General features: G+C 36.2%; 1 protein-coding gene across 1 annotated transcript in view; it reads right to left on the bottom strand.

Moving 5' to 3' along the window:
* LOC132132297 (exonuclease mut-7 homolog) overlaps positions 1-13,929 on the bottom strand; it is a 46,652-nt gene extending 32,723 nt beyond the window's left edge. Inside the window, exons 1-18 of the mRNA XM_059544680.1 lie at positions 13,795-13,929; positions 10,129-10,198; positions 6,423-6,487; positions 5,618-5,965; positions 4,626-4,679; positions 4,407-4,546; positions 4,025-4,131; positions 3,856-3,929; positions 3,554-3,592; positions 3,309-3,475; positions 2,890-3,040; positions 2,507-2,705; positions 2,252-2,361; positions 1,966-2,143; positions 1,725-1,888; positions 1,353-1,553; positions 655-708; positions 341-472 (exon numbers count right to left, since the gene is read on the bottom strand). Of these exons, the coding sequence (XP_059400663.1) occupies positions 341-472; positions 655-708; positions 1,353-1,553; positions 1,725-1,888; positions 1,966-2,143; positions 2,252-2,361; positions 2,507-2,705; positions 2,890-3,040; positions 3,309-3,475; positions 3,554-3,592; positions 3,856-3,929; positions 4,025-4,131; positions 4,407-4,546; positions 4,626-4,679; positions 5,618-5,965; positions 6,423-6,487; positions 10,129-10,153 (2,208 nt within the window). The 5' untranslated portion in view covers positions 10,154-10,198; positions 13,795-13,929. The remainder of the gene's footprint in view (positions 1-340; positions 473-654; positions 709-1,352; positions 1,554-1,724; positions 1,889-1,965; positions 2,144-2,251; positions 2,362-2,506; positions 2,706-2,889; positions 3,041-3,308; positions 3,476-3,553; positions 3,593-3,855; positions 3,930-4,024; positions 4,132-4,406; positions 4,547-4,625; positions 4,680-5,617; positions 5,966-6,422; positions 6,488-10,128; positions 10,199-13,794) is intronic.
* Between the last annotated feature and the right edge of the window lie 802 nt (positions 13,930-14,731).

The raw sequence follows: 14,731 nt of genomic DNA, 5'->3' as shown, positions 1-14,731 counted from the left end.
TCAAAATGATACTGACAAAGATTTCATGACGCAAAACACTGGTTGGTTATTTCCTGTAAGATCTTTAAAAAAAAAAAAAAAACATTGTTCCACTATTTTGTGCTTGGCTGATCAACTCCTCTAAAGGCTCCTAGTGTTTCTTTGCAGAATAAGTACACATTTTCAAGAGATCAATAAAGGATGTATGAAATGCATCTGCGTATCTCCTTTTTTCTTTCCTTTTATCATTGATAAAAGGTGATAAATATAACCATTTATTTTAAAGAGGAAGCGGCTTCTGTTCTGGTGATAAGTGTAAGAGACCCACATGTGTGCTTGTTAACAGGCATGCACAACTGACCTGGCATCGACTGAAGATGTCTGCAGTGGTGAGGTGAACGCGAAAATGCTTCAGAACATACATGGCCTGATCACGTGCCTTTTCTGAGCAGTCCAGAGTCAGGCAGCGGCCCTCTCCGACCTGTGAGCGTAACTATTCACAAAGACACAGACATTCACACAAAAAGTCACTGCACTTGATTTGGTTAAGCAGACTGGAGCTCTGTACAAAAACCTATTCAGCTGCTTACAGAGGTAAAATACCCATGTAGGCACTAGGATGCAAGATAGCTCACAGAGTTTGCATGTCTCTTAACAACTCAAAAACACACTTACTGTTTGGTAGGGCTGACCTGCGTTGAGGATGACACGACCTTCAGCACGAGCCAGCTGGAAGACAGAATATAACTTGACTGCAAATACATTACTTAATTAGCAATATATTAAAAATTCCATAATTTTACAAGTTAATAGTAGGGTGATTTAGTTACACTTTGACATGACTAATAAAACTGAGATTAATATAAAAGAGGACACTAAAAAAAGTCTTTAAACTTCAGAAAATATTTGATTAAATTTGGCTGCAGAGAAATTTAAGCAAATATTTTCTGAAGTTTAAAGACTTTTTTTAGTGTTCTCTTTTATATTAATCTCAGTTTTATTAGTCATTTATTAGTTTATTAGTCAAAACCTCTGTTTTGTCTTTGTTTAACTGGAGTGGACTATGGGACTGTAGTCACTTGACGATAGCACCGCGTAGATCTGGGAGCCTATCTTTGGTACACATGTCTGTTATTTTGCATTATTTTACTTTTAGTGGGCATATACATGTTAAACAGCAAAGGTCCAAAGATCAAGCCCAGAGGGACACCACATGCCATGGAGGTCCACTAAGATTTTTAGTTAGTTATTCTTTCTAAACGTGACTGGAGACGGCTGAGGACCATCTTATATAGACCTATCCAGTTTAAAATTTAATGCAACTAAAACAGTTATGTCAAATGCCAGAAACAGCAGATGACTAATTGTCTCACCTCTGCTGCTACTTTATGGTCATCAGAGTTTTCCAGCATTTTGACGTCCACCCCCAGACAGCGCAAAAAACGTCCTAGACCCTGTAGCATGTTATCACAGACCACTCTAAGCTCTGGTGGTGTGATGGTGGGCCCTTCGTACTCCGAATTCAGCTTTAGACAGTCATCTACAGAGTGGGGCTCATTCGCTTTCTGCCGAGCCTGAAGATTGAAAAACACTCCAAAATCATTGGTGAAGTTTAAATTACTTGACCTTTCTATAACCTTAACTTTTATATAGAATTTTATGACAGTAACTATGGCAGCAGAGCAATTTTCAGGACTACAGGCTCATAAAAGCACTGTCAGAGACAAGTTGACCAGTAAACTGACCTCTCGTCTTTTAGACTGCTTGTTCTTCTCTTTGGGTTTCTTTTCCTCACGGCTCTTGGCCTGTTGGGCTGAGGGAATGCAACGTAGGTCCTCTGGCAAACCAAATGCCTTTGGGTTCCGGGAGAGGACGAGGTAGACATCGAGCAGGCAGTACGCATCAGTGGCTGAAAAGTAAAAAAATAGATAAATAATGAGTCAAAGTACAAAAATGCCATGTCAACACTCATGAATTGTGTGTTACCTGCATAGCGGAGTTGACTGGTCCGGAGTGGTCGGCGTTCCCAGTTGGAGAGTTGCTCTGTTTTGTTCAGTGGTTTTCCTAATATCTGCTGCACTAGCAAACTCAGGCCCTTCTCTGCTGGTCCCTCACTCACTTCCACTGACCGACATCCTTTGTTGCCCAACCAGCACCGCTGAAGCTGGGGGGACAGAGGTCAATTGTATAAAGAATCAACATAGGTTCTAAAGTCAGAATAAGCCTGGGAATATCCAATCAGCAACGGTTAGCTAGGGGGTGGAAGCAGCACCTCCTGATGGACATGAAGCAGGTCCAGAACTCCTTCCATTTTCATCGGCGCTTCCCTGAGCTCGGGCCACATGCTGACCAGACTCCGCAAGTCTCCAGACATCCCATAACCTAGATACACTTACTGTTAGTAATGCTTTCCAAAGCTGAAGAGAGCATTACCACATCTTTCCTGGTAGCAAACGCATAGTTTACTAACACAAGAAATATGAAGAATATCATAGTATGTGGTTTAATTTGCCTTAAGGTTTCCTACCCAGTTTGAGGATGTTCTTGTCTGACAGCAGAGCCCTGATGAAGTTCACTGTGGAGCTGTGGTGGCTAATAGCGTGTGCACAAAGGTCCAACAGAAACACCCGATCCTGTACTGCCAGCTGAATCAGAGCCACATGCTGAGAGGATACTGTGCCAAAACCGGCTCTCCATTCCATGTCCATTCCCACCACACAACCAGACTGAAGAAGAATGAGCAGAAAATGTTACAGAAGACATTTAAAGCAAAACAGGATCTTCCTTGTTCTTTGGAAATAATTAAAGTTGATGTGACAATACAAACTTCACCAGTACTCGGATGTTAACCAATCAAAACAGAGGTCATTTACACATAGAAGTTTTAAAGGTACAGTAGCAAAAGGTTACCTTTAAAACAGCTTCTTGGCACTGCTCAACTTCATCTAATGTTTCTACAAAGTGGACGTTTTCTCTGGACAGAGGAAGCTGGTAGTATTTTTGCTGATCAGAGTGAAGAGGTATCCAAGATTCGGGTGGGCCGCTCACAGCATGCATTTCTCTATGACAGGATGACAGGAATATACTTGTTTTGAGGTTGGTGGTTGTGTGTGTGTGTGTGTGTGTGTGTGTGTGTGTGTGTGTGTGTGTGTTTACATTAGCCTGTAAGCCAAAGTATCTTCTCAAACGGTGTCAAAACCAGACTTGTCAAAGTTCGTGTGAGGGTTACAGTAAATATTATTATTACTGGAATGGAAATCATTTATGGGAGGTCTTTACAAATATGTTTTTTAAAGTTTCTGTGTGTGTACGTTTAATTTAATACTTACAGCTGCTTGGGGGAGAGGCTCTGAATTTTGTCCCAGACTCCTAAGGGAAGCCTGTTTCTGGGTAAGTTGTAATGTGCAGCCCACTGGGCAGCGGTCTTGAGGCTGCAGTGTTTAACCAACAGCTGCACCAGTTGAATCTGGAGCTCTGCATTGCCTTCAATCATGGCCTGAGTTCACAACACACACGCTTATATAAAACTCAGTTAAAATGTTGAAGTGCTGAATCAAAACAGAATCAGAATTACCTGAACGTGGTCTCTCCAGTTCTCTTCAGACATGCCTTTCTGTCAAACAAATAAAATGATATATACAAATAAAATATGACTTGCCTTGAAAAACATAAATATAAACACTTATGAAAACAATGAGAAAGATATGTACACACGGGTCAATATTCTTTCCTGACGGTTACACTAGTTGAAATATATAAAATCACAGAAGTGAAACCTACATGAATACAAAGACTAGATTTTTAAGAACCTGACACGCTTACACATTTTTAAATAATGTGATAAAAAAGGGCAGTGAAAAAGGGGAACGTTCTCACCTCGCCGAAGGTTTTGTACATGAGAAACCTCAGTGAATCCAGCTTCCTCTTATAGACAGAATTAGAGCACAGACCTGTAGTAGACAAGACCAGTGTGAACATCATAAGCACAAACATTCATAAACCTACACACTTGAGATGATGACGCTGAAGGGAAACGCTCACACACCGGGATCAATGCAGAACTTCTCCATGAGTCTGAACACATGTTTACTGAGCAGCTTGGGCTGGATCTGGTGCGTCTGATGTTTTGAGAGAACCACGTTTGGGTACCGACTGCAACCACACAAACACGTGTGTAGTATTATTAATATTGTCATTATATCATTAATAGTTTTTATTAGTTTCAATATGCATTGAATTTCCAGGTTCAAATGATTCTTGCATAAATAAAACCAAGTATTGTGACATTATTAACAATTAAAAGCATTTGGCACATTTTCCCTACAAAAAAAGATGTTATGAATAACCCTGTATTTTCAACCTTTCAATAACAGTCGATATGTAGAGCAAACACATCTCTATATATACACATTTGCTTTCATTCTCACCTGAGCAGTGCCTGGATGTCAAAGTTGGGCTCGCACCAGGAGTCCAGCAGCTTGAGCAGACGCTGCTGCAGGTCGGGATGGTCTCGCACATACAGCTCCACCAGCGACAGCTTGTCCAGGAGAATGAGAGGAACACACATCTAACAGAGGACAGCAGAAATGAGACGTCCAGCTTAAAACAGCAAAGACCCGGGCTTTCATCAGGGAGGATAAACTGACCTTCTCCATGTCCAGATCTTTCTGGAGCTCCACTTTGACACTGAACATCAGCGCCTGCCATAAAACACAATTACATATCATTACAGCTGTTTTTGATGCAGTGTCTTACTTTATATTATATTTCTATTGTCAAATATAACATTTTCAATTATTAGTAATTGAATAGATTGATTAATATATATTATATTCATAAAAAAATAATAATTACATTTAAAAAACGTAAAAATAAATAATAATTAAGAAATGTATTAAAGTATTTGCAGTTAACTTCTGATGCCTAATTTTACTGGGAGCATGTAAAATTCTCAATTGTAGATAGATTTTTCTTAAGTAATTGTCATAAAATAATGTTACAATTCAAAATGAATAGTAGTAAATAACTGTATTTTTTTTTTATTATGAGCAACATTAATTTGATTTAATTGATTAATTTTTTTATTTTTGGGGTGCAATGGGACCGGGATATAATTTTGATTTTAATGATAACAATTTGTTTTTGTTTAATTAATTGTCATAAAATAATATTACAATGTAAAATTAATAGTAGTAAATAACTATTTTATTTTATTTACTTTTTTTGAACAACTTCTGTATTTATTTGTTTGCTCATTTTTTATTTTTTTTGTTGTTGTTATTGATTTTGGGAAAATATGTATATATATATAATTTAAATTACATTTATGCATTTAGCAGACGCTTTTATCCAAAGCGACTTACAGTGCATTCAGGCTATATATTTTTACCAACCTGGATAACGCAATGCTCTACCACTTGAGCTACAGCAACACCATACAAACATACATGCATACATATACACACACACACACATATATACATATACATATATATATATATATATATATATATATATATATATTTCTTTTTTTTTCTACCACTAGCAACCATTGTCTTTTTCCTACATCACTGTATTGGAGCATATTGGAGCATATTGGAGCATAAGTGTCCCTCAGCTGGTGACAACTTCCCCTCACCTCTTTGAAGCAGCAGCAGTCATGCAGGAAGTCCACATGTTCCAGCAGCAGTGGTGTTTTCAGTGAGCTCAGCTGATAAATCTCCAGCAGGGCGTCCATGTACCCGGGATGAGAGTCTGTGAGGAGGCTCAGGGCTCTCTTCTGCAAACGCAGTCGCTCTTCTTCCCTCAAGACATCCAGACTGGCCTGGGCATTATTGGTTCTCCAGCGCATGAACTCTGTGAGAATGAACTGGTTCAAGACGGTGGACTTCCCCTTCTGGACGGTAAGGCAGCCCTCCAGGAAGTCCAGCAGACCAGCCAAGGGCTCCTGCATCTGTGAGAAACTGCTCGCTAAAACTTGCCGTAGCTAAAATAATAATAAAATAAAATATGCACTGATTAAAAATATTACCTTCATTACACGTGATACCAAAAGTCAGAACCAAAAATCATATTAAGTTAGTCAAGCACTGAAAATACATTATTGTTTTTTATTCAAAGAAAGGGAGAAATGGATGGATGGATGGAAATATACCTTTTGAATACAAGCGCTATCAACAGCATTTGTGATATGATGGCTATTACCACAGAACATTTTAACTTGTCACTCAAAAAAAAATAATAAACTGAGCGAAAGTTGAAATTATTTTCCATGTGGTTATTTTTTATTTCACTGCAGATACAAATTTAAATGCACATATTAAATGTAGGGGTCTTTGAAAAGTATTGAGTATCTCCTAAAAATTGTAGGAATACAGGAATTTGCCCTCATGCACGTCCTTTCTCTCATGCTCAGCTGGAGTATAACGACATCTGTTTCATACCTCCTTCTGCTCTTTCCTGCTCCACAGGCCACAGAGGTGCTCCTGCAGGGCAGAGAGGTCAACACCTGGGGCAGCACACACAACAGCAGGGTTACAACATGTCTGTTTCCACTCCACATCTCACACTAATTGGGTTGCATTTGGCCATTTTTGACAATTCTTTTTTATTTTATTTTTTATAGAAATAGTTGCATGCCGGACTCAAACTTGTTTTCCCATATCAGCACCACAGCTCCAAATGCCATTGCTCATGATTTTACTCTCAATCCTTTTCCAATTCCTCAATCCCTTCAACCAATCGAGTGCATTTGGAGGGGGCTGCCTGTTTGAAGGCATACATTACTTCGACAAACTCCACTGAAATCATTTCACTTGAAACGGCTTTGAACACTGGCTCAAACAATGGCGTGAGATCGGGGCGGGACTAATGGCAGAAGAGGAAAAGTTCATAATCTCTGCAGATCTCTCTGGCGTAAAAACGAAACAAATGAAAATGTGTTCACACTTGCAACTCATTTAACTTCTGCAATGTGACAATAAAATATTTATCATAAAATGTGACCTCTATATGGCATATCTGGTTTTCATATGTTTAAAAACAGACATTATTTCCAGAAAGTGTTTAGTAGAGAGAGAAAAAAAAAAACAGATTACCTGACTTTAAATTCCAAATAAAGCGCATTAACATTTTCTTTCTGCACTGTGACATATTCAACAAGTAAAACCTGATTGGACGATAAAAATGGTCTCTAAATTACATGTAGCTGGAGGGGAGCGGACAAAAAGACAGCTGTAAAGAATGTCATTACATTTTGATGCAAGACTGTGAAAAACATTGTAACAGCAGACGTTGCAGGCTGGACTCAAACTGTTTTGTCTCATATAAGCACCACAGCTCAATGTGTCAAGACTGTAATGGTTTGATGATTTTATAAAAATGATGTCATTCCCTTTCCAACAAAAACTAGTTTCTTTATTCAACATTTTTAAAATTTAAATATTGTATATATTACATATATTTTATATGAACTTATTACATATTTATACATACATATACAACACATATTGTGGGTATAAATAGGGTGGGACTAGTTGTTTGAGTTCCTAGTGGCAGACGAAGGAATATTTAAAAATAAAATATGCATAATTTCCACAGATTAAACGGTTCACTTGACATGAAAGTCCAAATGCATTTGCAATTGAAAACTTTCTTTCCACAACATTTCAACAAATTCAAACATTATTCAAACCTGACTGGACCATAAAAATTGCTCTCTATATGGCATGTAGTTGTAGAGAACTAGTTGAAAAATCAGTAATGACAGCTGAAAAATGAAGGCATTACATTTTGATAAAGATTGCAAACACATTTTTTTTTTCTTCAGAAAAGTGACCTATGAATCATAAATAAGACCAGTACTGTGTATTATGGTAAACTTTACGTAAAACCTAACTTTACATTTTGAGTGTTCACTTTAAACCCTGTTTTGATGCACTTTTCCCGCCACACTAAGACTTTACCAACTTTTTCCTTTTAAATCCGGGATACAGGCTTAACTATTTTATGTCCTTTGTAATGCACTCCTTGACTCTGTTTTCCCAGTCAGCCATTGTTAGATGCGGATACTTCACACCGCATTTGAATTGAGCAAAAAGGGCCAGAAAATTAACATTTAATATGCGTAACAGGGAGGAAAGGAGGAGTCTATTGTTGTGTGTGAGGTGTTGGGGCTTTTATTTTGGGCAGTGATTCCTGGCCACAAAACTGTGAGAAGATGAGCCATTTTTTAAGGAGGAAGGTGGGGGCGAGACAGGACAGGCCGGTGACAAAGGGGTAACGGAGGGGACGAATACGGTCCCTGAAAGCAGCAGCCTCTCTCATGCTGTGTGGCCAACACCTTTCTTCTCCTTGCCTCTCCTTCTTCCCAGAGCCCCCTCCTCCACTTCTTCGTGTTTGTCTCGGATTTCCCCCGGAAAGGGCAACACGGTGGTCACGGTGTAAAAAAACCCAGCCTTCCTGACCGACAGCCTGGGAAAGTGGTGCAAAGGGCTTTTCTCCATCCACCTTCAGCACAAGCCCACCCCCCTCGTCCCATCAGGCTGCACGGAGATCATCAGATTTGCCCGCAACGCTTCCTGCACGAGCTTACCGGGCTGTCTTAAAACATTATGTAGGATAGTCTTTTCCCATAAGTGAACTGTCCTTGATTGGTGTGGTGGCACAGCGCATGCATATTAGCTGCTGACACACAAACACATTCAATTCTCTGGTCTTTGTCTCAACTCCACCCTAACCTCATTCATCTCCAGGCATCAACACACACACACACACACAAGCATGGGAGGAGAGTGGGGTGGAAGGACATTAAGGAATGTAGACTATGCAGTTAGTCAATGGGAAGTTCAGAAAGTGACAATGTTGTTGAGGACTACTTTCAGAAATCCATATCATCTATGTCTTCCACTTGAGGAGCAAAAGACCAGAGAAACAAGCTGAAACTACACTACGACTCTTTAATCAAGTAGATTATTAAATTTTTTGAATGTGCAAAACTCGTTGCAATGATGATGAAGTTGACTTGACTTTCACAGTGTTCGCTAAGCCACTGATGAGGTCATTGTGCTCAGAAGTCACATTGTGCATCAGGAATTGATTGCACAGGAAAATCTGGATTCGATTAGCTTGGTTTGGTGATGTCAGCCAAAGAGGAAAGTTGTTTCAGAGGTGGAGCAAATTGTCATTTTAATGAAAGCTTTTATTATGAGGGAAAGAGACTAAGAAATCCAATGTGTAAAACTAATAGACTGAAGCTTTCATTTGTTCCTGCCTCGATAAAAATGCTGAATTCTACTAATGCCCATATAACATATTAGCACTTTGTGTTTTGCACTGTATAGATTTTACATCTTAGACTTTTACATTGTTGTATTTTAATGTTTTTTTTCTGTTTTTATTTATTATTATTGTCTGTTCAGAACAACACTTTGCCCAAGACAAATTTCCTTTCGGAAAATCAATGGACAATTTTAAAATTCTATTATTTTGCTTAAATTACAGAACACCAAAAATGCAATAAACAAATAAATAAATAATAAAATTTTAAATGCAAGTCGAATTAAGAATCACAAAATGATAATGTATAGGAAATGTACACAATTAAATTTAAAAGTTTGCAGCTGGTAAAAAAAATGCTTTTTTTATGTTTTTGAAATGTTTCATTTATTAATTTATTCTAATATGGTGATTTGCTGCTTTAGAAACTTACTTTCTTATTATTATCAATGTTGAAAAGCAGTAGTGCTACTGAATATTTGTTTGGAAACTTAATATTTTATGGTACTTACTATTTTTCTATTCTTCTCATTTATATAAAATTGAAATATAAGAAATGTCTTTACCGTCTCTTTTGATAAATGTTACTGCATCCTTACAGAAAAAAAAACAACAAATTGCTGACCCAACCCTCTGAATGTTGTAAATGGATATATTTTTTGATAAATTAAAATAAAGAAATACTTGTCCATTAACCAGTTCATAGTACCAATATATCTGTATCCCATTTTTAATTTCACGTTCACTCAGATATTTATGGTAAGAAGTTCTAATAATGATTGCTAGGAATGAGTCAGTAGTTTATCATTCTAGCATTAGCACACAATGTTTACTAAAAGAGTATCCAAGAGTCGAATGAGGTTTGAAATGTACCTTTTGATTGTCTCTCCAGGCTCATTGTTGTACACCTGGTGGCACTGTCTAGACTCAACACTTCCACTCCCTGCACAAAAGCATTGTTATGATTGTTAAATACATGAAAAATCTGATTCCCAACACAGATCTGCTTAACAGGCTACAACATGCTTAAGAGACTCGAACACGTCTAACATTGCATAATTCTTCTGCCTGGTGGATTTTAATAACATTCATCACTGGTTTGTAACTGAAAAGCTAAAAAAAAAAAAAAGACCTCTACTCATGGCTTCAGAAAGCCTAGTTCTGTTTCTCAGGCTGGGAAGTTACAGCAGGACTTGCTAGATGACCTCAATCAAATGGGTGTAAAATGATTTTTTAATGTAGCAATCCCCAAAAATGTGCAGTTTGGCAGCTGCTCGTAATGTTGCTCGACATGCGAGTCGTTTCAGTGAGTTCTCACACATTCTCAGGCAGTTATTCCCCAAGTAAGCAACAGTCTACTCACAAAAAAAAGAAAAGTGTTATATATGTCACTGCCCATTGTATTCGTAATGCTTCAGGGGTAAGATTTACCTTCAGATTATGAGAGTAAACATATAACAAGGGTTTTTTTCCTAGTTTGTTGACTTAACAGTAGAAGTGACTCGTGCTGAACAACATGTGAACAAGTGCCTCAGGTGTCAGTCCCCACACGTACAGGTCTGAGTCTCACACACACAAACACATCTCCCTCCCTGTGGGAACAGCAGCCCGAGAAAGGGCAGTCTGCCAGCTGGCTCAGAGACATGCTTTTGAGGCTGAGGAGGTTTTGTTTTTTAGGTCTGGAGTCTGGACTGTCTCAGGGGAAGCTCTGGCTCCTGAGGCTCACTCACATCTCCTCTGGTCTTCACTGACATCTAGTGGACACAGAGCACTCACACAACATCAAATCCTGCTCAGCACTCTACAAGGCTGTTAATGAGCCTAGCTTTTAATCTGTGATTAAATGAATATTATGGAGGCATAGGAGAGAGAGAGAGAGATCTTTTTTACAATTATTTATTATGTATACACAATACATTTGTGTCAGTGTGTGTGTAATGAAGCTTTCACTATATAAAGACTGCTTAGAAAGGTACATGTGCTCTAGTCTAGTGCACACGCAATAACAAAAAAAAAGTATCTGTACACATATATAAACACACACACACACACACACACAAACAAACACACACACACACACACACACACACACACACATATATATATATATATATATATTTATATATATATATAGCTGAATTCTCAGTGTGGCACATGGTCCTTTCATAAAGTGCTCTAATATTCTGATCTGGTGCTCAACCGTTATCAATAAATATTGGTGCTAAGATATTAATAATGGTTTGCAATCTTCAAATTATTATAAATGCTGCTTAATATTTTTTTATGGAAACAGTGATACATTATTTGATTAAATCAATGTTCAATTAACAGCATTTATTTGAAATAGAACATTTTTGCAACAGTATAAATGTCTTTACTGTCACTTTTGATCAATATAATGTATCCTTGCTATATATATATATACACATACATACATATGTGTGTGTCTGTGTTATTTTACTGATCCAAACTAGTTTCCACAAAGATATGAAGCAGCACAAAATGTTTTACCATTAATAATGATCAGAAATGTTTCCTGAGCAGTAAATCATCATAATTGAATGATTTCTAAAGGATCATGTGACACTGAAGACTGGAGGAATGATGCTGAAAATACAGCTTTGCATCACAACAATAAATTAGATTTGACAATATATTACAACAGAAAACGGTTCGTTTAAAATGCAATAATTTTTCACAATATTACTGTGCCAACAGCATTTTGGATCAAATAAATGCAGCCTTGGTGAGCAAAAATATTCAAAAACAAACTATTTTCACCCATGAAAATGTCAAAATATATTAGTATATTAATTAGTACAATAAATATTCAAATTAGTTAATATCCTGATTTTTTTGTCTTTGTCTTTGCCTTATAAGAAAAATGTTTTATATTCTTCCCATGTTTTGTCATGACACACTCATTTTGTTTGTTTGTTTATTTGAACATGTAAAAAAAAAAAAAAAATACAAATAAAAATGTATATACATACAGGCATGCATACATATATAAAATTAAAATAACAGCCAAATTAAGTCATGTACTTCACTATCTTTCCATATTATTGTAAATAATTCAAATGACAAATTCTCATGTTCAAAAGGAGTAGGAAGTTCATAAACTTTTCAGGTCCTACCCCATTTCTCTATTTTTATCCTTTAATTAAATACAAAACAATTTGATGCTTCACTTATATATACATCTTTACATACATCCTATATCTACGGACCTTCTGCTCACATAAACCTGTACATAGATGCATACACACACATTCCCATTTTTTCTTCTTTCTTTTCCATCTATCTATAACAAATCAAATAATAACACCTCCATACTATACTAAACATGTAGACCAATGAACCTGTATACAATACTATCACCTCAAGTCCCCTTTTTGTATTCATTTAATATATTCAGTTTAAATAGTCTTTTAAAAGTACTTATTGTTGTACATGATTTCATCTCTTCACTGCAGCTGTTCCATACCATAACTCATTTGGTTGTGATGCATTGATATTTAGAATTTGTTCTTATAGATTTCTTTTTAAATACAAATGTTCCTCTTAAGTGATGATTGCTCTCTCTCATTTGAAACAACCCTTGAATACTGTTCGATAGCTGTTGATTATTTTATACATAATTTGTGCAGTTTTGAAGTCAACAATATCTCTGAATTTTATAGTGCTTTTAATTTAATAAACAGTGCTGTAGTTGGTGCTCTATAGGTGGTTTTATTTACAATTCTTAAGGCTCTCTTTTAAGGATAAATATTGGTTCCGTGTTGGTTTTGTAAGTGTTTCCCCATACCTCCAAACAGTAAGTAATTTAAGGAAGTATGAAGGAACAATACAACATATACAATGTTTGCTGATTTAACTCCTGTAGTCTCTGGATATCAGCTTCGCTCGAGATTCTGCTCATCTGAACTGATCATATCACACTCATTGTGCCTCATCTATTTACACTGACCTCTCTTTACATGATGCTTTCAACCAAATGCTTGATATTTACTGTACAACATCAGTGCCATCAAACAGGACACTGCTAGCATGCATTCTCAATAAATACATCTTTCGTAGGATGTTTTACCTCAGAGATTTTAACTAGGAGCTATACGATTAAACCTAAATTTAAATGACTTTGGGTAAGAATAAAATTAGTAACGTTAAACGTTACTAACCAAACGTACATAAACACATAAACGTAACGTTTAACCAAAAAGACGTAATTTCTACACTTTGAAACGAGAACAATCAATAACCTCTATGAAAAAAATAAGAGAGAGAGAGAGAGAGAGAGAGAGAGAGAGAGAGAGAGAGAGAGAGAGAGAGAGAGAGAGATTTGTTGGTGTTTTTCGATCACGCAGCATCACAAAATGTGAATTTCAGCACTGAAGTGGTGGCTAATATCAACGTGCTAGCTATGAAAACATGAGCGAACATTTATAAACAAAATGACAACTACTGGAGTTAAAAACAAGACGATTATATTTACTTTATTCTGACTGAGTCAGTGTTGGTTGTGAACATTCAACTTACTTCTATACTGTTAAAGTCAACCCCCGAGGACACTGTCTGCTGAATAATCCTTCCTTATATATCCGCGCGGAACCATTAAACTCGCGAGTGTTTATTTAGACATCTGACGACGAGACACGCGAATGTTCTCGCGAGTTCTCTGTACATTCAGTCCAGAGTTAAAACAAACGGCTGTCAGCATGACATCATTATGCCACCTAAAATTAAGCGCATTTCAAACAGAGATTTAAATAAATCTAAGTAAAAAGAAGATTTTAATTTTTAAAACTTTAGTTAATATTCTGACCTTTATTTACGTATTATGTCTTAAAATGTAATTCAAATAAAATAATATTGTCTTAAAATGTCATCATAATAATATAACCTTAATAATAATTTCTATAAGTCTTCTTCTTATTTTTATTATTTCACGCAAAACTACTACACCCAAACTTTTTTTTCTGTTCAGCACTGTTAACATTTTTATCATACATATGTTTCTTCAAAAGATATCTTTTTTCCAAATTTACATTATGAAGATCTGATAAAGACAAATACAGAATTCATGTTTAGTACCTTGAGTTTAGCAAAAAATAAATAAATAAATAAACCAATTATTAAAAATAAACATTTCGTTTTACATATTTTTTCTTTAATATTTTTTCGCAACCAATTATTAAAACATAAAAAAACAAATAGTTTATATTAAATGTTCTTTTTCGTTTGAATGAATCCGTGAACAAATCAGAATCTTCGACTTTCTGGAATAAACCATATTCCCATCTGGGAAAATAACTACAAATGTCCATACACAAAATATATTCCATTTAATACAAATTATTGGATTTTTATATTAAGATATATATTTATAAGATTAGATTTAAAATATAACATTTGTATATACATAGATAGATAGATAAATAGATGATTAAATGTAAATGTAAAATGTAAATAAATA

This window comes from Carassius carassius, chromosome 49 (assembly GCF_963082965.1).
Source record: "Carassius carassius chromosome 49, fCarCar2.1, whole genome shotgun sequence".
NCBI lineage: Eukaryota > Metazoa > Chordata > Actinopteri > Cypriniformes > Cyprinidae > Carassius > Carassius carassius.
This window is presented reverse-complemented; position numbering and strand designations above follow the sequence as displayed.